The sequence below is a fragment of the Phacochoerus africanus genome, chromosome 9 (genome assembly GCF_016906955.1).
Source record: "Phacochoerus africanus isolate WHEZ1 chromosome 9, ROS_Pafr_v1, whole genome shotgun sequence".
NCBI classification, from domain to species: domain Eukaryota; kingdom Metazoa; phylum Chordata; class Mammalia; order Artiodactyla; family Suidae; genus Phacochoerus; species Phacochoerus africanus.
Window position 1 is genome coordinate 102894938 of NC_062552.1, and position 27203 is coordinate 102922140.

Sequence of the window (27203 nt, forward strand, 5' to 3'; positions counted from 1 at the left end):
AAGGGAAAGCGCCTGCCCAAAGCTACACGGGGGCCCAGAGCCCAGCTCTCCTGGGACCTCCAGGCCACAGTCTTCTGCATTGCACCCCTCCGAGAGGCTGGGCAAGGTTCTGTCCCTGGACTAGAACTTGAGCGAGGTCATCCCTCTCCTCTGACCCCTGCCCAGCAGAGGACCAGAGGGCCCAGGGGGTAGCAGAGCAAGGGGTTACAAACTGCTCAGGTTCCATGACCAGCTCTGCCACTTACCAGCACCCACGATGACCTCAGGCAAGTCATTTAACCTCTCTGAGCCTTAACTTTCTCTTTCACCTAGTGGTGATTCTAGTACCATTGGGGACTTCTGAAGATTAAATGAGCCAGCCACTTTATTTTTTTATTTTTTATTTTTTTTTTTTGTCTTTTGTGCTTTTTAGTGCCGCACCGCAGCATATGGCGGTTCCCAGGCTAGGGGCCACATCGGAGCCAACCTACACCACAGCCACAGCAAGGCCAGATCCAAGCCACGCCTGTGACCTACACCACAGCTCATGGCAACGCCAGATCCTTAGCCCGCTGAGCGAGGCCAGGGATCGAACCACAACCTCACGGTTCCTAGTCGGATTCCTTTCCGCTGCACCACGACAGGAACTCCTGAGCTAGCCACTTTAACAGGAAGTATTTTCCTAGAGTGAGTGCTCAACAAAGGTTAGCTATTAATAAGATTAAGCCCCCTTCTAGGGCTTCCTAAACCACTCAGGCTCTGGGATTTGGGCTTGTCACACAGAGGACCTGACCTTGAGATGGCCACCTCACCTGGAAAGAAAAGTGGGGAGCAAAGTGCTAGCCTGGCCAGTTAGGACAGCAGTGGCTGAAATCAGGCCAGGTCTGGAGAGGAGTAATAAAGACAAAGCCAGTTCCTTTTCAAGGCTTTGCCCAGTGGCTGAGGAAAACTTTGTCCAGGCCTGGGATGGCTGAGCCTTCAGTTTTTGCCGCAGGAAGCTAGGATGGGGCAGAAATGGGAGGGAAGGCCACACACATATGCCCATCAGATAAGATGTGCAGACCAAGGGGACGTGAGAATCCTGACTCGCCAGCCAGCCTTAACAGCATCTCTCACTGGCCCTCCTTGGCCCCCAAAGCAAGGCTGACATTTGCTTTTTATGTACAGGAAGGGTGGAAGCAGCGCCACCTACAGGCTGCAGTTTGAGGGTGTCGTAAAATCCTTCCCTGACTTGACATCTCTCTTTTCGCCTGTTCCAGAGCAGAAGAGGGGGAAGGAGACTAGGAATGGGCCTGTCCCGGCCCCTCACTACATCTCACAAATAAAGTAATGATGATGCTGACAGTGATGGCTAATTTTGGGCACATATATATCCAAGCATCATGTGAGGGACTTTATGTGAATAATCTTATTTCATCTTCACAATGACCCTGTGAGGCAGTACTGTCGTTACCTCCACTTTCCAGATTTGCAAAGCTAGCAAGGGTGGATCGGAGACTTATGCCCAGACAGTCTGGCTTTGGAGAGCCTACTTTTCCCTGGTGCCCTGATCAGCCTCCCTGTGCTCTGCTGTGAAATTCATGCCCAAAGAGTTCCTTGGTGCCCTCCCCTCATGCCATGCAGGTTGGTGCCCCTGCTTGTATTTCTTCAGCACTCTCCGATTTCAGGTTTGGTTATTTCCCATAAAGCTTTCTGTCCCCTTCTTCACACACAAGAGCTAGCTCTACCTCCAGAAATCTATCCTTCCAGAAAGGAGGGAGGAGGAAGGTCCAGGCATGGTTTAGGGGTGAGGGGCAGAGTTTGGGGGCTAGCTCTGGGTTTCCATGGCAACACAGCAGCCTCCCTCCTTACTGCCTCTGCTTGTTGCTGGGAAAGCTGCGGAGGATGGAGAGCTGGGGTAAGGCTCTCTTCTCTCTTTTGCTTCCCCATCCCTGCTTCAGGCTGGGCAGGCAGGTGATCTGAGAGCCTGACCTGACCCACCCTTGCTGGCTGGATTCCACCCCACTCCCAGCTGAGAGGTCGGGACCTTATAGCCAGGGTCCTTTCCAGGAGAAAAGCAAACTGGGCCAGGTCTCCCAACAGCATGTCTCTCCCCAGATCTCCAAGGCTGTCAGCTCCCTGAAAAAGATCTCATATTAGTACTTCGAGGGTCTACACAGGGCCTGGCAAGAGTAGATACTCAAGATACTCAATGAATCCTTTTTAAATTTTAATTTATTTATTTTTATTTTTTTATTTTTTATTTTTATTGTCTTTTTAGGGCCACACCTAAGGTATATGGGAGTTTCCAGGCTAAGGATCAAATCAGAGATGTAGCCGCCAGCCTACGCCACAGCCACAGCAATGCAGGATCCTTAACCCACTGAGTGAGGCCAGGGATTGAACCCACATCCTCATGGATACTAGTTGGGTTTGTTACCACTGAGCCACATTGGGAACTTCTGATACTCAGTGACTTCTTGTTGAACGAATGAATGAACAAATGAAAGGACAGACCAGTGATCGGTCCTACACCAGAGCCGTGAGTACTCACTTTCCCTTTCCCAAACCACCATGCTCTGTCTCCCCGCTGGGTCTTTGCCAATAGAGTTCCCCTGCCCTTGCCTCCCCGTGGCTCAGAGGTCACTTTCCCTTGGAAGGCACTGTGACTGCTCGGGGGTGGGCTCTCCCCATGGCCCCCCTTGGGTGAACGGAAGGTGGTGGGCTATGGAGGCATGTGCCTTGCGCTTGTGTTTCCCAGTGAGTCTGGGAGCCTCACACAGTTGGGAACCAGGTCTGCCAGGATGCCAGGCTCCTGCCAAGCGCTCAGCCCATCTCTGTGGAAGATAGAAAAGGGGGACAGGAGGGAGGGAAAGGTGCATGTGGAATGAGAGAGAATAAAGTGGGAGTTGAGGAGTGAAAAGAGCATCGTCTAGGACTCAAACCTTCTGAGAGTGAGATAGAAGCCAGAGCTCTCCACGGCCAAGGATTCACTCCCCTGCCCTCAGCATGCATAGGATTCACCAACTAATAGCAACAGTCTCAAGTCCTTATGGCTGTTCTGCAGGTCACCAAACACTTTGACTCTCTTGACGGGGTTCCGGTTCCCACACGGCCCTAAGAGGAGCTTGTAAATCATTTCCTTCGTTCCTAAGTGCTGGGCAACTGGATAGCCACATACCCAAAGATGAGCTTAGACCCTTATCTCACGCCATTTGCAAAAATTAACTCAGTGACTTCAATCCAAGAGCTAAAGCTGTAAGATTTTTAGACAGAAACATTGAAGGAGATCTTTAAGACCTTGGGTTAGGCAAAGATTTCTTCGATGCAATACCAAAAGCATGGCCTATAAAAGAAAATTTGATAAACAGGACTTTGTCAAAATCCATAACTTTGGTGCTTCAAAACATACCATGAAGGAGTGGCTTCCGTGGGTTAAGAACAAGACATAGTGTCTGTGGGGATGCGGGATCAATCTCTGGTCACACTCAGTGGGTTAAGGATCTGGTCTTGCCGCAAGCTGCCGCATAGGTTGCAGATGCAGCTCAGATCCGGTGCAGCTGCAGTTCCGATTCAACCCCTAGCCCAGAAACTTCCATATCCCACAGGTGTGGCCCTGAAAAGAAAAAAAAAAAAAGACATCACAAAGAAAATGAAAAGACCAGCAAAGACCAGCAACAGATTGCAGAAAAACTATTTGCAAAAACACTCAAGTGATAAAAAGCCTTCTGAGCTTAAAGATAACGGGCCCAGAGGAATGAGGCTGCCAGCAGAGTCCGCCTGGGTCCCTAAGTCTTGTGGACTCTCCACTGCACTTTTTCTTTTGCAGCAACGCCGTAGCTGAGTGGGGCCTCCAGGCCTGAGGAAACCCTTTGCAGGAGAACTGACTCAGGTAGGAAGAAGTTCCCCCAAGGCCTTCAGACTTACCCAGTACGCGGTCGTCCTTTTCCCACCTGCTTGCTCAACAAGGGCTCCCCCACGTGGTCACTAGCAGAACTGCATCTTCCTGTCACAGCCGAGCCAGAGCCCTGGAGGGCTGAGATGCATTGCATTCTCTGCCTGCCCTCACCCCCATTTATTCTCAGCACAGGCATCCGAGTGATCTCTTTAAAACATGGGTTTTTTCATGTCACTTCTTTGCTCAGGCACCCCCACCCCCCATGCCTTCACTCTCCCTCCTCCAGCCACAGGGACCTGTTAGCTCTTCTTCTGCTCCGGGCAAGCGTGCACCCCTCCCCTGCTTTTTGCTCTGCCTGCAGCACCCTTCCCTGCACAGCTGCATGGCCTGCTCCCTCTCTTCAAAGCCCCTCCAATGTCATCCTCTCGGGGAGGCCTTCCCCAGTCACCCTTTTTACAGTCCTGATCTCACCCCAACCCCTGAACCACCTCTCCACAGGAGAATCCCACAAGGAAGGATTATCTTGTTGTTATTTGTCTTGCTCACTGATGTACCCCCAGCACTGGTATAGCACAAAGCAGTCATTCACCAAATATTTGTTGAATGAATAAACCTACTTTTCTCAAATGGGAGCAAAGACTCTCTAGGGTGCAATGCAACCTGGAGCCAAGACAAATGACCTTGTAAAATCAGAGCATCCTTGCTGGGTAAGTCCAAGCAGCTGCCAGTCACCTCTAGTTTTCACTCACACTTTTGCCTCTTATCCAGGCCTGAAGGATATGGATGCCCGTGACCATGAGCTCGGCATCTGAGTGTCAGGCTCACTGCACTGGCTCACATCCCTGAACAGGTGTTGATGTCCCTGGTTCAAGGTCGAAGTAAAGCAAAGTCATTTACTGAGTCACTGCTGTGTGCAGGCCCTCTGCATCTTCACCTTACTTGGTCTTGGGAGCTATTGCCTTTTCTGGACACTAGATCGGAGAATCATAAGACGTTAGAGATCATCAGTGGCCCTGTCTGCACGGGCGTCCCATGATGGCGTGGTTGCCTCCTCTAAACGGAATATTTCCTCTGAGACCCTTGTGAGGTTTGTTGATGTGTATACAAGAAGAGCTTCACAAAGATGCAAGTTGGAAGACCCACCTGGATGTGCGTTTTATGACTCTTTGTAGAGGGAGCACGTGGTACAAAGTAAAAACAAACTCTCCCGGGGAATCTGGGCTGTTCTGCCACCGCAGCCCTGGGATTGAGGACGTTGGTGTCATAGGACAGGGCTGCGTGCCATCTCAAGGCTGACCCTCCTTCTTCCATCAGTTAGAAGAAGCTCAGTACACCCCTGCCCCAGCTCTCCAGCTTCTGCATGTGGCATAGTGGGCGGGGGTGGCCTCGTATCTGACCTGGAGACCCCTCTGTTCCCCAGGGAGCCTCCCAGGATGGCTGTCTCGCCGGGGAACCTGAATGTGGTGGAAAAGGGACAGAACTTTTCGGCGGGTGACTGCTTCCAATCTCAGAACACCGTCCTGCAGGGTCAGCCCTTTGGGGGGATCCCCACTGTGCTGTGCCTCAATGTCATCTTGTGGGTGGTGAGTCCTGGGCACGGCGGTGGGCAGACAGACAGGTATCACCTGGGGGGGAGGTGCAACCTTCCCAAGTGGTACCGCAGGGCCCCCACTGCCCATGGAGGCCAGCCACAGTGGTGGGAACCACCTGAGTGCCAGTCCTGCCCAGGGCAGCCCAGGTGGGTAAGCATTGGAGAAGAAGGGGCTGCAGAACGGCAGAATCCCGGCTTCTCCTCCATGCGCCATTGTCTAAAGGTCCCTCTGACCAGCGCCCTTGAGCCTCTCCCCTTGCTGATCTCTTCAAGGAGTGCTCTCATCCAGTAGTTCTAAACATGCCACCAGCACCATCGTTCAACGAGTTCTGAGCATCCTCTCTGTGCAAGTTGCTGCTGAGCACTGGAAACCTAGAATTGACAGTGCATGACCCCCACCCTGACAGAGCTGGCCATGGGGGGTGGGGGAGCCTCTGGGGACCTCAGGGACAGGGTCTGCCTCATGGGAGCATGAAGGTCAGCCGAGGCGGAGGCATCCATGAGCGCTCTTGCCCCTTATCGCCTTTCCTGGCCGATAGGTCATCATTTTGGTTTACTCCTTCCTCCGGAAAGCCGCGTGGGACTACGGGCGCCTGGCTCTGCTGATCCACAACGACAGGTGAGGAGAGGCCGGGGGTCAAGAGGGAGCTGCTTGCTTCCTGGGGGGACGTGCTGCCACGACCAGGACGTGGCTCTGATCAGAGCCCATGCTGCACAGGTGTCTCATCAGCAGGTGACATCTCATCACCAGCTCTGCCCCTGCTCTGGCCCTCCTTGCACAAAGGTGACTTGGAGGGCAGCCACCTCTGGGCATGAGGCCACTCTTTTCTCAGATCTCAGACTTTCTGGGTTTCATGACTCCCAAGATGCTTTGGGCACCTGTCTGTGCCCAGAGCTGTGTGCTCAGCAAATGAGCTGAGGCGAGTCTGCTCCTGGGGGTGGGAGGGGACCAGGGAGTGGGAGAGACAGCAAGGCAGGCTCCTAAGAACGTCCTCCTTTTCCACCTCCCACTGCCTGTCCCGGCCGGCAGCCTGACCTCGCTGATCTATGGGGAACAGAGTGAGAAGACGTCTCCCTCGGATATTTCCCTGGAGATGGAACATAAGGACAAGGTGGGTGCTGGGGTGGGCCTGGGCCCAGAGAGGGCGAGGGATGGGGGTCCCGGCTCTGGGCAGGCAGCCCTGGCATGTGCAGGAAGGAGCACACCCATCAGCAGGGGCTTTGCAAGCAGACACACCAACCACTCATAGCCCCGTGGCCTTGGACAAGTGCTTTGGGCTGCCAAGCCTGTTTCCCCATTGGAAATATGGAGGCATTAACCTTACCTCCTGGGGTGCCCAGAAAGTGTTAGTAATTCTATTTTAAAGGAATATATTATATAAATTATTCTACTCTTCCCCAACCTCCAATTTTTCTCACATACCCCATATTATCCCAAGCATCCCCACCCCTGCAAGCCAAGGACTCACCTCCCTTTTCATATAGAAGATTCCAGACATCAGGCAGGAATCCCCCTCAATCTCCTGCCACCCAATTCCATCGATGGAGCCCAGTCTCCTCCCTCTTCTTCCCTGTCAAATGCCAGTCCTCCATCTGAACATGGCCATTCATGCAGCCAGTAGCTATGGGACACGTGCCTGGGGCCAGTCACTGGTTTGGGACTGGGCACCAGGCAGTGAGCCAAACAGACCAAGTCCTGCCTCATGCCCCTTCCCCCTGGTGGGAGCATCCGGACAGGTTCATGTAGGGCGTTGGTAGTGCCTGAAGGAAAAGGAGGCAGGGAAGGCCTTGCAGCAATGGAGCAGATCAGAGGGGTTACCGATGGTGCTCAGGGGGGTGGTCTCGGGCCCTCCCCACCCACGACTGCCTGCCTCCCTCTGTCCCATCACAGCTACTCCAGAAACAGAGGTCTGGCTTGCTCTGTCTCCTCACCTCCCTCTCACTCCTCAGCCCCCTCATGCGTGGCTCCCCTCTGGAGCCCCAAGGTCACCAACAGTCCCATGCCACGAAATCCAACGGGCTTTCCTCAGTTCTCATCTCATCTGATCTCTGAGACACCTGAGCCTGTGGACCATCGCCTCCCTCTTTTTTGTTGTTGTTGGGGTTTTTTGGGGGGAGTTGTTTGTTTTTTAGGGCTGCACCCACAACATATGGAAGTTCCCAGGCTAGGGGTCGAATCAGAACTGCAGCTGCCAGCCTGCACCCCAGCCGCAGCCACAGCTACAGCAATGCAGGATCCAAGCCGAGTCTGCGGCCTACACCACAGCTCACAGCAACTCTGGATCCTTAACCCACTGAGCGAAGCCAGGGATCGAACCCACATCCTCATGGATCCTAGTTGGGTTTGTTACTGCTGAGCCACAGTGGGAACTCCCATCGTCCTTTCTTTTCTTTCTTTTTTTTTGTCTTTTTTGCCATTTCTTGGACCGCTCCCATGGCATATAGAGGTTCCCAGGCTAGGGGTCGAATCGGAGCTGTAGCCACCGGCCCACGCCAGAGCCATAGCAATGTGGGATCCGAGCCGTGTCTGCGACCTACACCACAGCTCATGGCAACGCCAGATCCTTAACCCACTGAGCAAGGCCAGGGATCAAACCCATAACCTCATGGTTCCCAGTCGGATTCGTTAACCACTGCGCCACCGTGGGAACTCCGTCCTTTCTTGAATAGAGGGAAAGCACTTCCTGCTGCTGCCATGATGTCCTGCTCTCTGTCCCTCTGTCAGTGTCTCCTGCACACCAGGAATTCCCCACAGCAGACCCCAGACCTCAGCATCTCTCCCCCAGGCCATGTCATCCTCACTCATGACTTCAGCGGCCACCTCTACACGGACCCCTCCTAAGTTCCTATCTCCAGCTCAAGCTTCCACTGGGTTTTAGCCCCACTTATGCAATGGCCTCCAAAATATCTCCACCTGGATATTGTAAGGGCGTTTCAGATTCAGTTTGTCCAAAACAAGCTGTCATCTTCCTCCACCTCCACCCATCCCTGGGTCCCTGGTCTCAGACTCTTCCCACCATCCACCCAGGTGCACGCACCTGCTCTTGTCCAGGCCCCTGGGCGTGGCCAGTGCATTACCAGGTTGTATCACTTTTACCTTCCCAGGTTCCTTTCTCTCCTCCTCTCCACCATCCCCCGGTCCAGCCTCCATCAGTCTCTTGCATGTATGAGCAAGGTAGCCTCTAAGTGATCTCTCTAGGTCCACACGTGCCCCCTGGTTCCATGAACAGGGACACACAGCCTCCAGGGCAAGCCTTCACAAGCTCCCCAGTGCTCTTGGATCAATTGCAGGCGCCTTGCCCGTTGTCTCATGGTTTGGCCTCTTGCTCACTTGTCCGGTGTCTCTTTCTCCTCCCAACTCCCCGACCCTCTGCCACACGGGCCATCTTTTAGATCCTCAAAAGGAGAGGCTTTTCACCTGTACTTCCCTCTCCCCCCTTCCCCACTAGCCCTCTCTGGCTAACACCCTCACCCTTTGTTCAGATTTCAGCTCAAGGACCGCTGCCCCCGGGGACCCCAGTCCACCCTGTCTGGGTCCCCAGTCTCTTGTTACTTCCTCATGGAAAATGCAGTCCTCTTCTTCAGTGCTCTTAACCCAGTCTGAGACGATTCCTCATCTGCACAGTCAGCCTAGTGTGCCCACTTCCCCCGGGGAGAGCAGGTGCTCTACTGGTCCTACCATGGTCCCAGCACCCAGTCCCGACTGTCTTGCAATTCTTAGCCAGTATGTATTTGTTGGAGGCAACGAGTAAGTAAAACCCCATTCCTTCCATTATCCTTTCAAGAGACCTGGTCCCTTGACTTGCCAAGACTTGCTCCAGACAAGGTTCATGTCTTGGAGGTTTTCTCCATAAAATAAGGGCAGTAACACCTACTTTGCAAGGCAGTTCTCAGATTTATCTTTAGACGCATCACTTTGGCTTTGTGGTTTTTTTTTTGCTGTACAATGACAAAAAGATCATTCTATTTTAAAAACATCTAGAGGATAAGTGATTATGGCAGCACCGGGGCAGTCAAACAGAAGAGGGTGGAAATTAGAGAGAATGCAGTGAGGTGGCCCCTTCAGGGCACTAGGCAGGTGATGGGGCCTCAGCTGGGCAGAGTGGTATGGCTGATGCAAATGGGTCTCCCCATCGTGCCCAGAGCGAGTCAGGGCAGGTGCGGCCAGAATGGAGAAGATGGGGCCACCAAGGTGTGGCTGACTGACCACTGTCACTCAGTCTTGTCAGCTGAGCAGGCTCCTGGGAGTTTGTGGCCATCTCCTTGGGGGGTGGAGAGGAGGGGCGGTGCTGTCTGCTTCTCAGGCCCGCTGTTCAGCTGCTAGGTTTTCTGGATGGTTTATACCTTTCAAAGCTATGATGTGTATGCACACCGGGGAGAGGGCGTGGGGGTGGGGGTGGTGAGAGAGCGGGAGAGAGAATGGGTCCACCAAGCTCCCTCACATCTGTGTCCACGAGCTTCTCATGGGCACATCAGCCACACTTATACTCACAACCTTTGCCCTTCCTAGTGGTCCTTCACTTGGCATAACCACGAGGGCCCATCAGAAACCTGCTCACTCCTTAGTGAATTGCACACTGGACCCAGAGGTGGGTGTAGGCGAAGGGTGGCCAGACTCTCAACCCAACTCTTGTCTGGCTCTGCACCTGGTCCCTGGAACTTCCCCAGTGGCTGCTGCCACTATCCTGCTATTTCCCTTCATCCCTCTGCCTCACACCTGGGCATCTATCCCAATTTTAGTTCCCTAGGACTAAAGATGGGGAGATGGTGCCCAGAGGTGGACACCCCATGGTGAACCTTCCCACTATCGGTCCACTCAACACAGAGCAGGGCTTAGAAGGAGGTCTCCTGCCAAAGGGAGCAAGGAACTTGCTTCTGTTCCATGTTTGCCTGCCCTCCTTGCTCTCTTTTGAGAACTCCCCTTCCCCGATCCACGTTGTCCTGGGGAAACTATCAACCAAATGGGCTGCCTGCTTCACTGATGTAATCGTGACCCAGATGGGGCCAAACAAGAGCTGCCACTTTTTCCAAGATCTGACTAAACCCTCCAGGATCCCAGGAGGAAGCGTGCACCGGGTAACTTCACCAGCTACCATATCTGGCAGTTTTAGAGCCGTGACCCTCTGCCCACCTTCTGCACACAGTCCCCAAGCTGACTCCCTCCTGAGGCCCTCCCAGCCCCCAACCAAGGCCACCTTTTCCCACCACCTGGGAATTCCAGAAAGCATGACCTTGAGAGAGAGGCCTAGTCAACAGGACCCTCAGATGCAGAAGAAGAAACTCGGCTCAAGCTAGTTCTAATAAAAGGTCAATGTGTGGCTGGAGTGTGGGGAAATCTAAGAGAACCAACTGCTTCAGGTACAGCTAGATCCAGGAAGTCTAACTTTGCCACCAGGATCCCCTCTCTTCTCCTCTCTCCTCTGAGCAGCCTTTTTGTTCTCAGACAAGCTCTTGCTTGTGGCATCAAAGTCTCACTCATAGTCAAGCCACCCTAGGCCATCTGGGGTTGACTGAGGTGCAAGAACTCAGAGGGAGAGGGACCTTTCTCTCAACACTTGTACCAGTCCCCTTCTGAGCATCTTGCTCGGCCCCACTTGGGTCATGCTCCCGTGGGCCTGCTGACCGCTGGTGGCCGATGCCTACTGGATGGACAGTCCACTTGATGCACTACTTCCCAGAAGGAAGCGATGAGGGACAGATGGAAAGCAACTGACATCCACGCCAGAGTCCCTTCTCTCCTAAGCCCCCACTTCCTGTAACTGACGCGGGATTTCTGAAAGCCCAGATCCCGCAGCACCATTTCCAGTCCGGGTCTTTCCTGGGCAGGATGCCCCTCCAAGCCCTGCCCCGCTGCCTCGGATGCCCCAGCCGCTGAATTTTCTCACAATGTCTCTCCTTTTTCCCCAGGGCTTCTATTCCTGGTTTTTCAACACCATCACCATGAAGTAAGTGCCTGAGCTGTCTGAGCCTCCGGGCCTTATCTGGGAGAAGGTGGGGGTGGGGTCTCCTGCCCCAAGTGACGAATGACCCAGCCTTGGGCCTGAGTTCCATGTCCCGTGCTCACTCCCCCTCTCCCCCACCCACGGCAGCCTGGCCTGGGCAGAGGATGCTTTCTGGGGTTCCAGTTGGTGACCCGGGAAGTGGACGTTGCCCACAGCCCCTTTTCCCTCTGCCACAGTTCTCAGGAAAGGACCCCTTTCACATGCGGGTAAAAATGCTTTTATGAAGGTCACACCCAGACAAAGGCCTCCTTCCCTCATGCTATTCACTTTATTTCTGTGAATGTCATTCCTCGTGGTTGCCAGGATGGAAAAAAACAAAACCTGCTGGGCAGAAGGGCAGGCTTCTGCTCCCAGCCCAGGTGCCCATTACAGAGGGACAGGCCCGCTGCACCTTCTGGATCTCTTTAGCGTCCAACCTCACTTGGCAAGGAGATGGACCCCATGTCACCTGTCATCTCCGGATTCCCTGAAACCACCGAGATGCCTCAGCAGAGCAGACATTTATCAGAGCTCCATGCCTTCCCTGCACGCAGACACACACACGCACACTTATACACATGTGCACGCAGCTGTCTCCACCTCAGAACCTGTATGTTCCTGGGCTCTCCTTAAATATCCCCCACCCAGCCTGCCCTGCCCAGCCTTCACATTGCTCCCCCATGGTCCATCCTTGCCCCGTGATGCCTGCCTTAGGGGGCAGCCCCTCCACACTTCAGAGGCCACCTGCACCGGGGGCCTGCCTGGACCTGCTCATTTGCTTCTTTGCAAAGGCCTGTAGGGCTTCTTCCTTCATGGACTTCCACGCCCCATTCAGGGGCCTTGCTGGGAGCATTCAGACATTGTCCCAGGACCCCATCCCATCCACGTGAGCCACAACAGGGCACTGTTGAAGGGCCTGGGATCCTTTGGGGCACAGGGAACCAGGACTGGGCTTTGAGAATCCAGAGCTGGGCTGGAGACCAGAAGCTTCTGGAATTTGAGACCCAACCCACTGGTAGAAGACTGCCCCCACCCCCACCATTGGCTTTGGCCTCTAGTCTTCCTTCATCATTCACCTGAGTCCCCAGGAAGTGATACAGCTAGTCTGTGTGTGGGTTGGGACTGCAGGGGAGGCTGACTTCTTGGCACCTTCTCTGGTCTTGCTTTGATAATTTTTAAAACATGCCCGAGCTTGCATGAATACATGTTCATTAAACGTTCGTCTCCAGTCTCTCATGTTCCTCTGCATGACCTCCCCTCTTCCTGCAGAAGCCAAAGTCCCAGTGCCCAAAGCCCAGTCAGTCTAGTTAGAAAAGCAAAGGTTAGAAGCCCTACTCCACCTCCTTCACAATGGGGAGCGCATAATTGCTGTGCAGAGGGCATTTGGGAGAGTGAGAAATTAATTCCAATTAGGTGGTTCAAAGAAGCATCGGTTTGCACTAGGCCTTGAAGGATGGGAAGACTTTTGACATGGTGACGGGGAGGACCTATCAGAAATTAAGGACTGCATGAGCAAAGGCTTGGGGCAGAGATGGGCAGAGAGCGTCCAGAAGTGGTAACTCTTCTGGTGTGGCTACAAGCAGGAGTCCATAGCAAGAGAGAGGATAAAAGACGGGGCTCGAAGGATCCGCTGGCATCTTGACTCCCATCCTGAGAATCTCGGCTCTTGATCTAGAGGCAGCAGAGAGCCAGTTACTACTTTTGAGCAGGAAACTCGGGATGATGCCTGAGTGTAGGCAGGAGTATAGGGGTGAATGGCAGTTGGAAGAGTTCAAAGGCAATGTGAGCAGCTAAGAAGCCTTTTTCAGTGTCCAGGCGAGAGGCGGTGGCGACCAGGGAGACCACGCCAAGGAGACAACAGGGGAGGGGATCATAGGGGGCAACAGCCTCTGGGTTTCCCCCTGGTTAGGAAAGAGGGAGAAAGCCAGGTCTGGCTTCTGGGAAGGGAAGTACTCCCACTAGTAGAGAGATGAAGAGATATGACAAGTTGGGAAATTGATGAGAGGGGGTCAGGGCAAGTATGTGAGTTGACCAGCAAGCTATTGGAAAAAAGCAGGATTAAAGCTTAACAGAAAGGTCAAAACCAGAGATTTAGACTTGGGATATGGGTGCACAGAGGTTGTAGTTATGGGAGCAGATGGGTCACCCAAGGGGTAAAATAAAAAAAAAGCCCAAGGGAAAGAGTCATCAGGGCAGGAGAGTGGGATGGCAGCCTCCAGGGCACCTGGACACTGATGTGCGAAGCGCCAGGCTGTGGTGCCAGCAGCCTCCAACCCCGTGAGGTTGAGTAGGATGACACCTCGGGAGAGACGTCAACTTTGGGGGTTTGGGTCTTGGGAGGGCAATTTTGGGATAGGGAGACGTCCAGGAAGTAAAGGCACAAAAAGGAAGTCACCTTTTTCAGGAGGTGGGTGGGAGGAGGGGAGTAAGGACATTGGATGGAACTTGATTGAGGGGAAACTGATGAAGCCATGAATGCTCGAGAAGTTTCTGGGAAGGGTAGTAATACCACTAGTTGGGAGTTGGGTTGGGTTAGGTTGGGTTGGGTTGGGTTTTTTGAACTTTTTTTCCCCTTGAGTTTTTTATGAATAAAAAATGAGCACTTGAACCTGGCTGCAGTTGAAAGGGAAGAGGCGTGGGTTGCCTTAGAGAGATAGAGGTTAATTTTAAAAAGAGAGAGAAGAAAGACAGATACAAGTCTCTGGCGAGAGGGAAAAGAGGAGACTAGAGCAGAGATGAGAAGTAATTGTGAGAAGGAGAAAGGGTGATGCCTGGAACATCACGGGGCAGCACTTTAAAGAGTGGTGGGAAGACATTGTGGCTCAGTGGGTTAGGAACCCGACTAGTATCCATGAGGATGCAGGTGCAATCCCTGGCCTCGCTCAGTGGGTTAAGGATCTGGCATTGCTGTGGCTGTGACATAGGCCGGCAACTGCAGCTCTGATTTGACTCCTAGCCTGGGAACTTCCGTATGCCACAGGTGCAGCCCTAGAAAGAAAAAAAAGAAAAGAAAAAAAAAAAAGGAACTGTAGGAAATTGACCAAAATGCTTAATGGCCATTGTCTTGGGTTTGATGAGGTTGTAGGCAAATGATTTTCTTCTTTTCTATTTTCCAAAGTTTCTATAGTAAGCATGTATTGCTTTTAATTTGTTTAATTGAAGTATTAACAAACAGAAAAGTGCACAGAAATAAATGTCCAGCTCACTTACCACAAAAGGCCCAGCCTATACAACCATCACCCTGATAAAGAATTAGAATGTTGCCAAGACTTCAGAAGCCTCTTCCTGCTCCCTCCCAATCCTTTATCACCTCTCTCTTCTCAAAAGGTAACCCGTATCCTGACTTCTAACTCTACAGTTCAAAATTGCCTATTTTTGAACTTTATACATGCAATGATACAGTATGTATTGTTTGTGCAACGTTTCACTCAACATTGTGTCATAGGGGTTCAGCTATGGTCATTCATTTTTGTCTGTGTGTCATATTTCATTACATATATGTAATATGATATATATCTCACTATATATATATATATATATTTCACTACATGCATATTTCAATTCCTGTGTCCATTCTACCTTTGATAGACATTTAGGTTGTTGCCAGTTTGGAGCTGTTGCAAATAATGCTTCTGTGAGGTTCTTGTTCATGTCTCTTGGTGCCATGTGCATGGATTTCTGTTGGGTATGACTTAGGAATGCAATCGCTAGGTCATAGGGTATGTATGTATTCAATGTTTGTAGATAATATGCCAACTGTTCTCCAGAGAGGCTGTGCCAGTGTGTACCCATGAGGGTGTGAGAGCTCCCAGAACCCCACACCCTCACCAGCAGCTTCTCACCAACACTTTCTTCACTGACTTTCCAACTTTGGCCGGTCTGGCAGTGTCGAGGGATAGCTCATTGTGGTTCTCAGTATTCCTCTTCTTTTTCTTAAGGCATTTGAATGCAGCGCAGTATCAATTTCACATCATTTAAATGAGAATTGTGTCTATTGCATTTGCACGTATGCTGTAAAATCAAGATTCATGAGGGCTTAAGAAGAATCAGGCTATGAATGTGTCATAAGTGAGATTGCTGAAGGCCCTAAAACTGAGGAAGCCGTGTTATGACACATTGCAATTTCCGTTGCCAGTACAAGTCTGAACAATATGTGTTGTGTTGTTAAAGATTATAGTAACCATTTTAAACTTCATACTCATTTAATTAGAATCTTCTAGCATTTGGAAGAAAAAATCTTATTTCAAAAATCTCCCAAGACTGATTGTCAGATAGCAAAATGTTTATGATGATTTATAGCCTAGATACTTTTGGCCTTCACAATGAAACGTGTCTGGGCTTTAGTTGACATTCCTGTGATTGATCTATGCTAAAATAGGTCTTTTTCAGAAAGGTGATAGTTGCCTGCAGGTAGAGCTTTAAGTATCCCTTTTTAATTTAAGGAAGAACTTTTTGAAAAATAGGACAAATCTTGATATCACTAATGGTTTGTTCAGTGCCTGCACTGTGGCAAGCACTCAAAATGTTTGAAGAAGCATGTTGTTGCAAATGGCATTATTTTGTTCTTTTTTATGGCTGAGTAGTATTCCATTGTGTATATATACCACATCTTCCTAATCCAGTCATCTGTGAATGGACATTTGGGTTGTTTCTGTCTTGGCTGTTGTGAATAGAGCTGCAATGAACACGCAGGTGCGTGTGTCTTTTTAAAGAAAAACTGGAGTTCCCGTCGTGGCGCAGTGGTTAACGAACCAACTAGGAACCATGGGTTGCGGGTTTGATCCATGCCGTTACTCAGTGGGTTAAGGATCCGGCGTTGCCATGAGCTGTAGTGTGGGTCGCAGATGTGGCTCGGATCCCGAGTTGCTATGGCTCTGGCGTAGGCCGGTGGCTACAGCTCTGATTCGACCCGGAACCTGGAAAGCGGCCCAAGAAAAGGCAAAAAAAAAAGAAAAAGAAAAGAAAAAAAGAAAAGTTTTGTCTGGATATATGCCCAAGAGTGGGATTGCTGGATCATATGGTAGTTCTATGTATAGATTTCTAAGGTACCTCCACACCATTCTCCATAGTGGAGCAATAAAAGGTGAAATAAATGCCTGATTTAAGAGTGCTTCTGGATTCCCAAGTGCCTATCTGTAGCATTGCCCTGTCTTTGATTTGCCTGTGAAATTCAGTGAAATTCCTTTATGGCATAACAGGAGTTTTGAGAAGGGTGATACTTCTTTTTCGCTTTTTAGAGCAGCACCCACAACATATGGAGATTCCCAGGCTAGGGGTCCAAGTGGAGCTACAGCTGCCGGCCTACAGCACAGCCACAGCAATGCGGGATCCAAGCTGCGTCTGTGACCTGCCTCGCAGCTCACAGCAACACCAGATCTTTAAACCACTGAGCAAGGCCAGGGATCAAACCCCCATCCTCATGGATCCTCATTGGATTCGTTAACTGCTGAGCCACGAAGGGAACTCCAGAGAAGGGTAATATTTATAAAGATTAAAGCTTGGGTAGGGTGGTCATTTTCTCTCCCTTTCCTCTATTTCCCCCTGACTTGAGTCGTGGCCACTCTGGCTCCTGAGGAATGTCCTTGTCTCTGTGTTTCTTCCAGGAATGAAGATCTGATTAGCAAGTGTGGAGACGATGCCCGTATCTACATCACGTTCCAGTATCATCTCATCGTCTTTGTGCTTATCCTCTGCGTCCCCTCCCTGGGCATCATTTTGCCCATCAACTACACTGGAAATGTTCTGGGTAGGCAGAGCTCAGCGGGCCCTGGGCGCAGCCCACTAGACCTAAGAGGCAGCCTTGTAGGTGGGACAGAGCTCCAGTCTTGAGCAACTAGAAATCTAAATTTTAATTCCACTTCTCCAAATGACTTATGTGACCTTAGGCAACCCATGTTTAAGTTTTCTCCTAAGGAAACTGGAGACCATACCTCCTTTGATACGAATTTGGCCCAGGGCCTAGCACATAGACAGCATGGAGTAGAAATGTGGTCTAAAACTAAATATCCGTGGTTCCACACTGCACCTGCCCAGGTGTTCCTGGAGGCCTTTTATGACATGACACCTGCTGCAAAGAGCTCTGGACCTGCTCTCTCTCGCTACCCACTCTGATGGACACAGCACCCTAAGTGCAAAATTTCTCATAGGGAGTCTCTCCACACTCCTTACAACAGGGTAAATTTTGACAGAGTCATGTAATGGGCGACATTGGCGTGGGCTTCAAAGACAGAAGAATCTTGGTTTCCCACCTCTTACCCACATCTGCTTCCCAGAAAATTATTTCATCCCATACAGTGTCCCGAGGCCTTGGTTTCCTCAATGTCATAGCAACTGGGAGATAGTACGTGTCAGGGACTTGGCACTGTGCCTGTTAGTGGGTGCTCAGTGAATAACAGCCAATATTTCACCAGGAAGAGCCGAATGAAGGCCATGCAACTAGACAGTACAGAATGGCACCTTAAACATCCAGGTGGCAGCCAGCTGTCCCCCGACTGCTCAGGTTTCCACCTGTGCCTCCTTGGCCGGACCCATACTTATGCTACCAAGTACTAGTACCAGAGTAACTACGGAGTCCCATCTTCCTAGATTCTCACCCTAGGAATCTAGAGCTAGTGTGTTGGCAATGACAGTGTAAAGCAGTATAGACGTGGCTGTAGACACATTTCCTAAAACCTAGAGATGTCTAAACCCACACAGTCATGTACTTAGCCAGAAGGAGTTGCTCTGTCCGAATGAGGCAGTGACGCATCTTCTGGAGTTCTGGGTTCTTGTGATGGTTGCCAAGGGGAGCAGTGTTGCTAATTTCATCATTCCGCTCCGGGCGGGGCATTTCCCAATGTCTGTCATGAGCCAGCTGTGCCCTGGGGGTGCCACATCTCGGTCCCGCTTCACAGCCCAGGAGCCCCAGCTAGCCATCTCAAGGAGGAGAGGAGGCCTCTGCTGGTTTTGTTTTTTTTTTTGGTGGAGGGGGGGATTGGGGGCAAGCTCTGGGAAACTAAGAGGAAAAGCGGGATGTAGGCAAGCATCTCTCGACTCCAGGCTTTCACTGAGGAACCCTGAAGTCTGGCGCCCAAGCAATCAAGGAGCCAGGCTTGAGGTGAGCAACTTTCTTCTCTTTCAGACTGGAATAGTCACTTTGGTCGGACCACCATTGTCAATGTCGCCACAGAGTAGGTACCTGATCCTCTTACGTCCCATTCTACGGGCTGGTGGGGGGGGGGGGGGGCGGTGCCGGGGGCGGGGGGAGTGGTGGAGAGACGGTCCAATGTGTGGATCCCAAACATGGGTAGCGCTTTGTTGATAAGAAAGGCCCGGTTTCTTTGGAAATCCAGGGCCCGAGTGGGATACCAGAAGTTGTGTTCTCTTGGTGGGACCGTGTCCTTGGTGCCTCAGCGTCCCCATCTCTGTAATGGGTGGAACCACCTAAACCTGTTACTCCTGAAGACTTGGGAAAATGGTCCCTTTGTTTAACATACCCACCTCCCAACAGGTGGAAACTTTGTAGCAAGGAAGGTTTAAGGTATTGCTTCCCTGCCCACAAAATAGTTCAGGTCAACCCTCATATCATTGAGTGAAGTACAGACCTGATTCCCACGGCGGCGAGACTGAGGAACCACAGGAGCTGGATTCACACTCATGAGCCAGCTGGCCCCAGTCTGGGGGCAGTGCACCCTCCCCCTCTGAGCTTCATCCCTCATCTAGGGTGGGGGAAGGGCTGCTGGACATGATCTCTAAGCCCCCTCCAGCCCCCATGGTCCAGAAACCTGTGGATCTTAACACCAGCTAACCCAGCTGGTGGCCAGATCCATCTGTACTAAACCCGATGTGCTCCTGCTGGTCCAGGCTGCGAAAACAGGACCAGTGCATCTCTGGGCCAGGCTTGGCTGGCTTCCTGACAAAGCTGAAGCAGCATTTCCACAGGCGAGAGTGGGGGTTGCACACTCCCGCCCCACCTCCCCTTGCTCCAACCCTGATCCTCTGCCCCTGCACCCCTGCAGACTCCATCAACTCCAAATCCATCAGACTCCAAAATCCGGGTGCTGCCAATACCAGGGCAGAGCTTACCAGCTTCTGCCAGGCTGGCCACTGGTCTAAGGGCTACACCTTCCTAGCAAGAAATGAATTTTACCGGGGCAGCAAAGATCCTTCAACATTCATAAATCCACACTGGCAGAGAGCCAGAATGTTCCTTAGGGACCATGTCACCTTGCCCCCTCTGAAAAAATTGAGAAAAGAGGCCTCTAACTGGATGGGGAATGCTCTCAGTGAAATGTCTGGCACGGGACAGTGGTGAGGAGATGTTTTGAAGCAAGGCAGCTTTTCTCTCTTCAAACTGCACCAAATAAGGTGGCCCTGATTTCTGAGCAGCTTCCTGGCCGGACGCCTTGGGGCAGCATCACACAGGCACAGAGCCCAAGCGCCAGCGCTGTACCTATCCCAGGGGAGGGGGGCCGGGTCTGCCAGTCCCTCCTTCCTCCAGGCCTGTGGTTGGCCCCCGAGTCCCCCACCACAGAGGCCAGGTAGCCCCCGCTCTTGGCCTCACAGTCGGCCAGTGGGGAGTCGGGGTGGGGGGCTGGGCGCTGAGCCACAGCCACTGGCATCGTGACATAGGGTGAAGAGCGTAAGTGCTTCTGCAGCTCTGGGCCTGCCTCCTGGCACAGCCACAGCCAGGAGTGACCTCCGGCAGTCACTCTGGCCCTCATTTCCTTACAAGTAAAGTAAAGATATCCCCAGTGTTACCCTCACGTGGCGCAAGAGTCTAGTGAGAAAATGAACATGAAGCATCTAGTGCCACTAGAGTCTGGCATATAGCAAGCACTCAATAAACGCTAGCCTTTATTAGCTGGAGTGGACGGCCTCTTCTCCATTCCCTTCCAAGGTGCCTGAGTGTCCAGAGGCACCAGAGGGTGGCCCTGGGGGACCATGGGGGTGGGAGGGACCGATCGGGGGAGACTGTGTGGGGTGGAAGAGGGTCTCATGCCTTCTGTATCGTATTCTCGGCAGGAGTAAGTTCCTGTGGCTGCATAGCCTCTTCGCTTTCTTATACTTCATCACCAACTTCCTCTTCATGACTCATCACTGCCTAGGGTTTGTGCCCAAGAAGAGCTACAAGGTGAGTAAGTGAAAAGAGCTACCAGAGTAACTCCTTCTCAGCCGGGACCCCTCCCCTGCTGGACCATCCCCCTCCCAGCCTTCAGAGCATCCGAGCTTGGCGAGTCCTGCGCACCTGCGGGGGGCAGTCTCACCTGGCAGGGCCAGCCGCCTCCGCCTGTCCCTGCGAATCATCACCTGGTACATCCTTCTGGGTGGTTCAGCCTCGAAATACTTGCAAACTGGTTGGTAAATAGCTGCTCTCAGGTGCCTCTTCCCCTGCATCCTTGCTGCCCTGGACCCTCTCCAAGGACCCCTGGGCCTCCCCACCACCCCCAAACTAAAGGCTTAACTAACCCCTGGACCAGCAGGAGGCCTCCATCCTCAGCAGCCAGTGCCCCCTGCTGACTCTGGATAGATGTTTTGACTACTTTGCCCACTCTTGCTGCGCCTAAGCTCCTTGCCCTTCCACAGTCTCCCTGAGGTCGGAGGCCCCATGTCCTGCCCTGTGGGCCCCCACCATCTTGGTTTGTGTCTCCCAAGCCCACCCGAGACAAGGCTTTGAGTAGCATTATTTGAGAGGTGATCCCAGGAAGGACCACTGGGGGAGGCAGGGGAGGTCTTCTGGGAGAGGAGGCCTCAGATAAAACAGAGAGCAGGAGTTCCCGTCGTGGCGCAGTGGTTAATGAATCTGACTAGGAACCATGAGGTTTCGGGTTCGATCCCTGGCCTTGCTCAGTGGGTTAAGGACCTGGCGTTGCCATGAGCTGTGGTGTAGGTTGCAGACACAGCTCGGATCCCATGTTGCTATGGCTCTGGCATAGGCCGGTGGCTACAGCTCCAATTCAACCCCTAGCCTGGGAACCTCCATATGCTGCGGGAGCGGCCCAAGAAATGGCAAAAAGACCAAAAAAAAAAAAAAAAAAGGAGAGATTAACTCCTTCAAGCTGTCTATCCTGACGCACTAATTCACTCTACCCCACCCCAGAATCCTAATATGCATACGCCTGAAAAGTAACCCCGAATGTTTCAGCCTGGCAGGCATGGAGGCTTGGGCACTCCTGGCCAGTCTGGACTCAGCTACTTCAGCCTCCCTCTTGTCACCAGAATTTTCTGCCCAGACTCCCCTCTCTTGCAGCAAGTTTACCAGACTGGTCACCTGGAGGTGATGGCTCAGGCAGACGTTTCTCACTCAGAAAATAAAATGTGACCTTTGCGGGCCTTCCCCATTCCCTCCCCAGAGTCTAGCTCACCTCCCAACTCTCGCGCCGTCTGATGTCAGGGATGCCCCAGCGAGGTGCGACATCACCTGGAGCAGCAGAGTGGCAAGGAGACCAGAAACCAGCAGGAGGACTCTCCTCCGGCCATGTCCATGTCTGCAGCCTCTGGCTCTTCCTCCCTTGACCATGGCCGTCCATGGCAAGGGGCCCACAGGGGGCCACAGAGGATAACAGGTGTAGCTTGCCTGCCTGTAGCTTCTCACGCCTGCTGACCTCCGGGACAGGCTGGGGAAGTGGGCACTTGGCTTACCCAGCAAGGAGTCAGCCTGATGTGCCGTAGAAGACCTGCTCCAGATGGTTCAGGCCACGCGAAGACCCAGACTCCAAGAATCTTGTGTGAGCACAGTCTTCTCTTTCTATTGACTTTCCCCACCCAGGTCACAAGGACGCTCATGATCACCTATGTCCCCACGGACATCCAAGACCCAGAAATCATCATCAAGCATTTTCAGTAAGTGAGTCGAGCGGGCTGAGGCAGGGGATTGCCTTCTCCTGGTAACCCTGCCTGGTCCTCATAGTGAGGTGGCACAGGATGGTGGGGTGGGAGGTGGTGGCTCCCCCCAGACTCAGCTCAGGACCAGTCTTTCACAGTGGGGGAGCCCAGGCTGGGGCCAGAGCTGGGGGTGTGAAGTCAGGGATTTCCTACACAGCATGGGTGTGATGGGGGTGCTGGTCTTCTTTTCCCTTGTGCCTCTAACTGTGGAGCCCAGGGAGCCCTCAGACCACAGCTGTCTAGGGCAGGTCATCCTGAGGCATCTTTTGAAACCCAGATATAGGAACTAATTCTCTCTCCGTAAGCAGCAATTTCCATCTCTGCCCCCTGGCCCTGTTCTGTGCCTTCTGGGAACAATGTAGCAAATCTCAGATGAGCAGAGATCAGCCCTGAGGTCCAGCCTTAGGAGCAAAGGACGGATTCTCCCATCCAAGCCCCAGGAACCACGGGTAGCTGAGCCCCCCAGCCCTGTGGGCTGTAGCTCTGGGTGCAGGGGCGGGGTGGGGGAGGGGGAGTCCCTAGCCCCACCGGCGGGCTCAACATCCCTGTCTGTGGCTTCAGTGAGGCCTATCCAGGGTGCGTCGTGACCAGAGTCCACTTCTGCTACGACGTCAGGACCCTGATTGACTTGGATAATCAGAGGTGAGGCTGCGGCGGGGCCTGTCTGGATCTAGGGTGGGCAGAGCAGGGGAGGTTGTGGCTCTGCTGGCCCCTGACCACAAGATCCTTCCCCCGCTGCCCACTGGCCGACAGGCGCCATGCGATGCGGGGCCGGCTCTACTACACGGCCAAGGCCAAGAAGAAGGGGAAGGTGATGATCAAGATCCACCCCTGCTCCCGCCTCTGCTTCTGCAAGTGCTGGATTTGCTTCAAAGAGGTAGCTGGCATGGGCACCGGGCCACACGGCGCAGGGGCTGGGGCCCTGGGTCTGCAGGCTCTGGCCAGGGCTCTGGGCGGTGCCCCCTGCCCACACCCTCGGGCCCCAGCCCCGTTCAGGTCTGCTCTGTGCTGTGGCCCCCTTAACTCCTCCTTTCCTGTCCACCATGTCCTGCCTCCCAGCTGAGATGCAGAGGAGCCGGAGCCTTTCTTCAGGCCCCTCCAGAATGATCCAGGGAGGATTCTTGCTCCCTTCTGGTCTTGGATGGGGGGACCAGTGAGGACACAGCAGGCTGCTGGAGGCTGCCAGGCCTCAGGCCTTCAAAGAGCTAGGACAGAGCATTTGAAGGCAGTGGCGCCATCTTATCACCCAACCACTGTGGCTAGAAGGTCTCAGGGCAGGACTGCACTCCAGCCAGTCCAGAAAAAGAATCACTCTCTTTCCTGAAAATGCTGCAGCCACATTCTGTCACTCCTCTGGACTCCACCCCAAACCCAAACGTACCCCTCAACCCCAGCTGTGCCTGACCTTCCCCTGATCTCAGAGCAGGGAGCTAACTTCAGAGCCACAGCCTTTTCCTCTTCTAGAGCTGAGATCCTGGAGCCCATATGGGGTCCTGAGTTTTTTGCCAGGCTTCAAAGGGAGCCCAGGATGGATTGGAGGCCTCGGGCCTGTGCCTGGGTGGAGAGAGGCCTCATGTCCAGGCGGGGCCTTCCTGGAGCTCTGGCTGCTCCAGCTCTGAGGGCCGCGTCTCACCCCAGGTAGATGCAGAGCAATATTATAGCGAGCTGGAGGAGCAGCTGACTGATGAGTTCAACGCCGAGCTCAACCGCGTTCGCCTGAAGCGTCTGGACCTGATCTTTGTCACCTTCCAGGACTCCAGGATGACGAAGCAGTGAGTGCCGGGGCCAGCTGCTTCCTGTGCCCAGCCCAGCCCAAGAGCGGGCCTCTGCTTCTCTGAAACCATCCTCTTTCACCCCCATCCCAGCCAAGAGGAGAAGAGAGCGTCCCTCCAGTTTGCCATATTCTGCCCTCCCCTCCACCCCTCCGTGCTCCTCGCGGGCATGGCAGCCGCCATCTTGCTTTCCAGAGCATGGCCGTGTCCATCTTCCCCCAGCTGCCAGGCTCAGCTTGTCTCCAGAGGTGCCCAGGCCCTGGGCTCCTCACTCCCATATGTCCCTGCTTCAGCACAGAAGTGGTCAGAGGAGCCATTGACCTCTGGCCTTGATGAGAAGGGCACCCCGTTCCCTCATTGCACATCACCCCTCTCCTCAGCACGAGTGACAGAGTCAGAGCTGAGAAGCCCTGCTTGCCAGAAGCCTCTCCTGCTGCAAGCCTCCCCTAATCCATAGCCTTATAGCCTCCCCTCCCCTCTGCCCCAGCCTCTGGCAGCCCCACCTTGATAAGGAGTAGATTAGGTTCACTCTGGAATGTTCTAGAAGGACTCTTAGTACAGAGTCAAATAGGTGGGAGCCTCAGAATCTGTCCTTTTGAGGACTCTCGACCCCCCTTCTCCCTGAGGGAGCCCGATCATTCACAACACTTTGTCCTAACCCACCTCAGCCCTACAAAGGAACAGTAACAGCCTAGAATTTAGTCGCTAACGATCGTGTGCAGTTTTGCAAGGGACTCACAAATTTCTTATCTGTCAAATTTGGTTACTTACATCTTCCCTGTCCGCCTCCCAGAGGATTAAGAAGGGATATGTGCTCTGTTTAGTGTGGCTTATATAAAATAGGGCATCTACATAAGCTAATACTGTTTACTTTCTGAGAACTGCCACTCAGTAGAGAAAATCTACGGTTTCATAACAGCAGATGTGTGAGTTATAAAAACCTAAGAAGGGGCCCCAGAGCCAGCACCTGCCCCTCTCTGGTTATACCTTCAGTCATCCATGCAATTAGGATGCTGCTCCCGACCAATTAGCACAGTGTCAGGCTCTGCATAGAATTCAATCATCGGTAGTTATTGATATTAAGAGGAGGCTGATATTAGCACTTCCCCTCTCAACCTCCCAGAAAGAGCACGTCTCTGTGCCATCACTACTGTTACAGGGAAGAGACATGCCCTGGGAACCGTGTGGTCTCCTGTCGCCCTGGGCACTCCCTCCCTGCAATATCCCCTTCCTCCAGTGACTAGGCCTTAGAAGCTGCCCACCGCTAAGTCACCAAGAATTCCAGGAAGTGAGCGAGCCCCCACCTGGAGGATGGCGGCAGTGTCCTTGGGCCCCTGTCATGAGACGGCCCCCTCCAAGCCCATGATCCTCACCCCTGGACCTCTGTCTCCTCCTCCCATCTCCGCAGCATCCGGGAGGATTACAAGTACATCCACTGTGGTGTGCAGCCCCAACAGTCCTCGGTGACCACCATCGTCAAATCCTACCACTGGAGGGTTGCCCTTGCCCCACACCCCAAAGACATTATTTGGTAAGCCCGCTCTGCCCCTTCCCTGGCCTTTGAGCTCCTCTGAGACTGAAGAAGGAAGCAGGATGGGGAAAGGAAGCAGGGCCTGCCCTCCCACTTCATTGCCCACCTACAGCCCCCACTGGGCTCTTTTCTTTCCTGGGCATCAGAGGCTCCTCCCACCTCCAGACCCCCCACCCCCCGGCACAAGCATAGAAGGTACCCAACCTTTGGGGAAAAGGTTTCTCCTGCAGAAAGGATTCAGATCATCTTGGGGGCTCACCTATGGGATGTGTTCAGAGCCTTTACAAACAGTGTGACTGAGGGGAAGGTCCAGGGCCATCAGCTGCAGGTGTGGGCCCATGGGGCTGAACTAGACCAGGGCGGCCCAGTCCACAGCTGGCACGCATGACTCAGCCCGCAGGCTCTTCTGAGGGCTGAGACCTGGAGTCCTAAGGGCGTCTCCCTCCTCCATCCCTCCCCAGGAAACACCTGTCCGTCCGCAGCTTCCATTGGTGGGCCCGCTTTATCGCAATCAACACCTTCCTCTTCTTCCTCTTCTTCTTCCTCACCACGCCTGCCATCATCATCAACACCATCGACATGTACAACGTCACCCGCCCCATCGAGAATCTGCAGGTGCCTCCTCTGCCCTGGCCAGGCACGGGGACCCCAGGGAGAATGTGGGCGAGGATGGGATGGGGGTCTACCGGGACGGGACTCCAGAGCCCTTGCGTTTGTGGCAGTGGCAGCGGTATAAAGAGCGGCATAGTTTCCTGAGCTCTAAAGGGGATGTAGGTTGCTTCTCTTAAGGCCTGGGGAGGAAGAGGGGGAGCTGCAGGCAAGTTCTGGGGCGAGGTTGGGGGGATGGGCACGCAGGGCTTCCTTAGATTGGGTCAAGCTAGAGTGTGGCAGGCGTGACAGCTTCGTTCTCCCCCACGTTCCTCAGAGCGAGCATCCCTGGTTTGAAGATAGGGTTGAGGGTGGGGAAGACTGAGGTTAGCTCCCAGAGGAGCAGGCCCCCCAGCTCTGTCTCCACGTCCCTCGCTTTGAGACACACCCACTGCAAACAGAGTGCTCGACCAACAGGAGCCATTGCTGAAGTGGGGCGCTTCTTGCAGGTGGAGGTGTCTAGAGGAACTGCCCTGGTCTGTTTCCAAGTTCCGCAGCCCCAACAGTGTTGTAATGATCCCAGAAGGCCCCTCCTTTCATGGTGTCCAGTCCCCATTTCAGCAACACACTTCTGCGGCTACTAAGGCAGCTCCTGAGTCGGCTTCACAGTAGGCCCCAGGCAAGGGACCACAGCTCTCCCTGGGGGTTCTTGCCTCACACACACCCTCACCCCGCCCCTTCTCATGCAACATCTCAATAAAAGCGGGATCTCCTCCCTGAGGTCTGAGACATGAGTGACAGCAGCTGACCTCAGGGCCAAGTCAGGAGGAGCAGCCTCTCCGCATAGGAGGCCTGCACTTCTTGGGGATGTCACTTGACCTTGGGGTGTCCGCCTCTGGGTGCCGCAACCAGGCAGGCCTCTGACCAGGAAGGTGGGTCAGAAAGGCCAGGCCCACTGCGCAGCCTCAGGAACCCCAGGTCGGCTCTAGGACTGAGCTGGAGAAGAGGCCGAGGTGTGGGA

At 53.3% G+C, this 27203-nt stretch overlaps 1 protein-coding gene across 2 annotated transcripts in view; it reads left to right on the forward strand.

Moving 5' to 3' along the window:
- Positions 1–27203, forward strand: part of TMEM63C (transmembrane protein 63C) — a 70132-nt gene that overhangs the window by 27077 nt on the left and 15852 nt on the right. For both annotated transcript variants that reach the window (XM_047796544.1, XM_047796546.1), the window contains exons 3-16: positions 3788–3850; positions 5277–5439; positions 5987–6066; positions 6478–6559; positions 11355–11392; positions 17032–17174; positions 18549–18597; positions 20432–20540; positions 22176–22249; positions 22853–22933; positions 23045–23168; positions 23930–24063; positions 25472–25594; positions 26056–26209. In XM_047796544.1, the coding sequence (XP_047652500.1) occupies positions 5290–5439; positions 5987–6066; positions 6478–6559; positions 11355–11392; positions 17032–17174; positions 18549–18597; positions 20432–20540; positions 22176–22249; positions 22853–22933; positions 23045–23168; positions 23930–24063; positions 25472–25594; positions 26056–26209 (1341 nt within the window). In that variant the 5' untranslated portion in view covers positions 3788–3850; positions 5277–5289. The remainder of the gene's footprint in view (positions 1–3787; positions 3851–5276; positions 5440–5986; positions 6067–6477; positions 6560–11354; positions 11393–17031; positions 17175–18548; positions 18598–20431; positions 20541–22175; positions 22250–22852; positions 22934–23044; positions 23169–23929; positions 24064–25471; positions 25595–26055; positions 26210–27203) is intronic.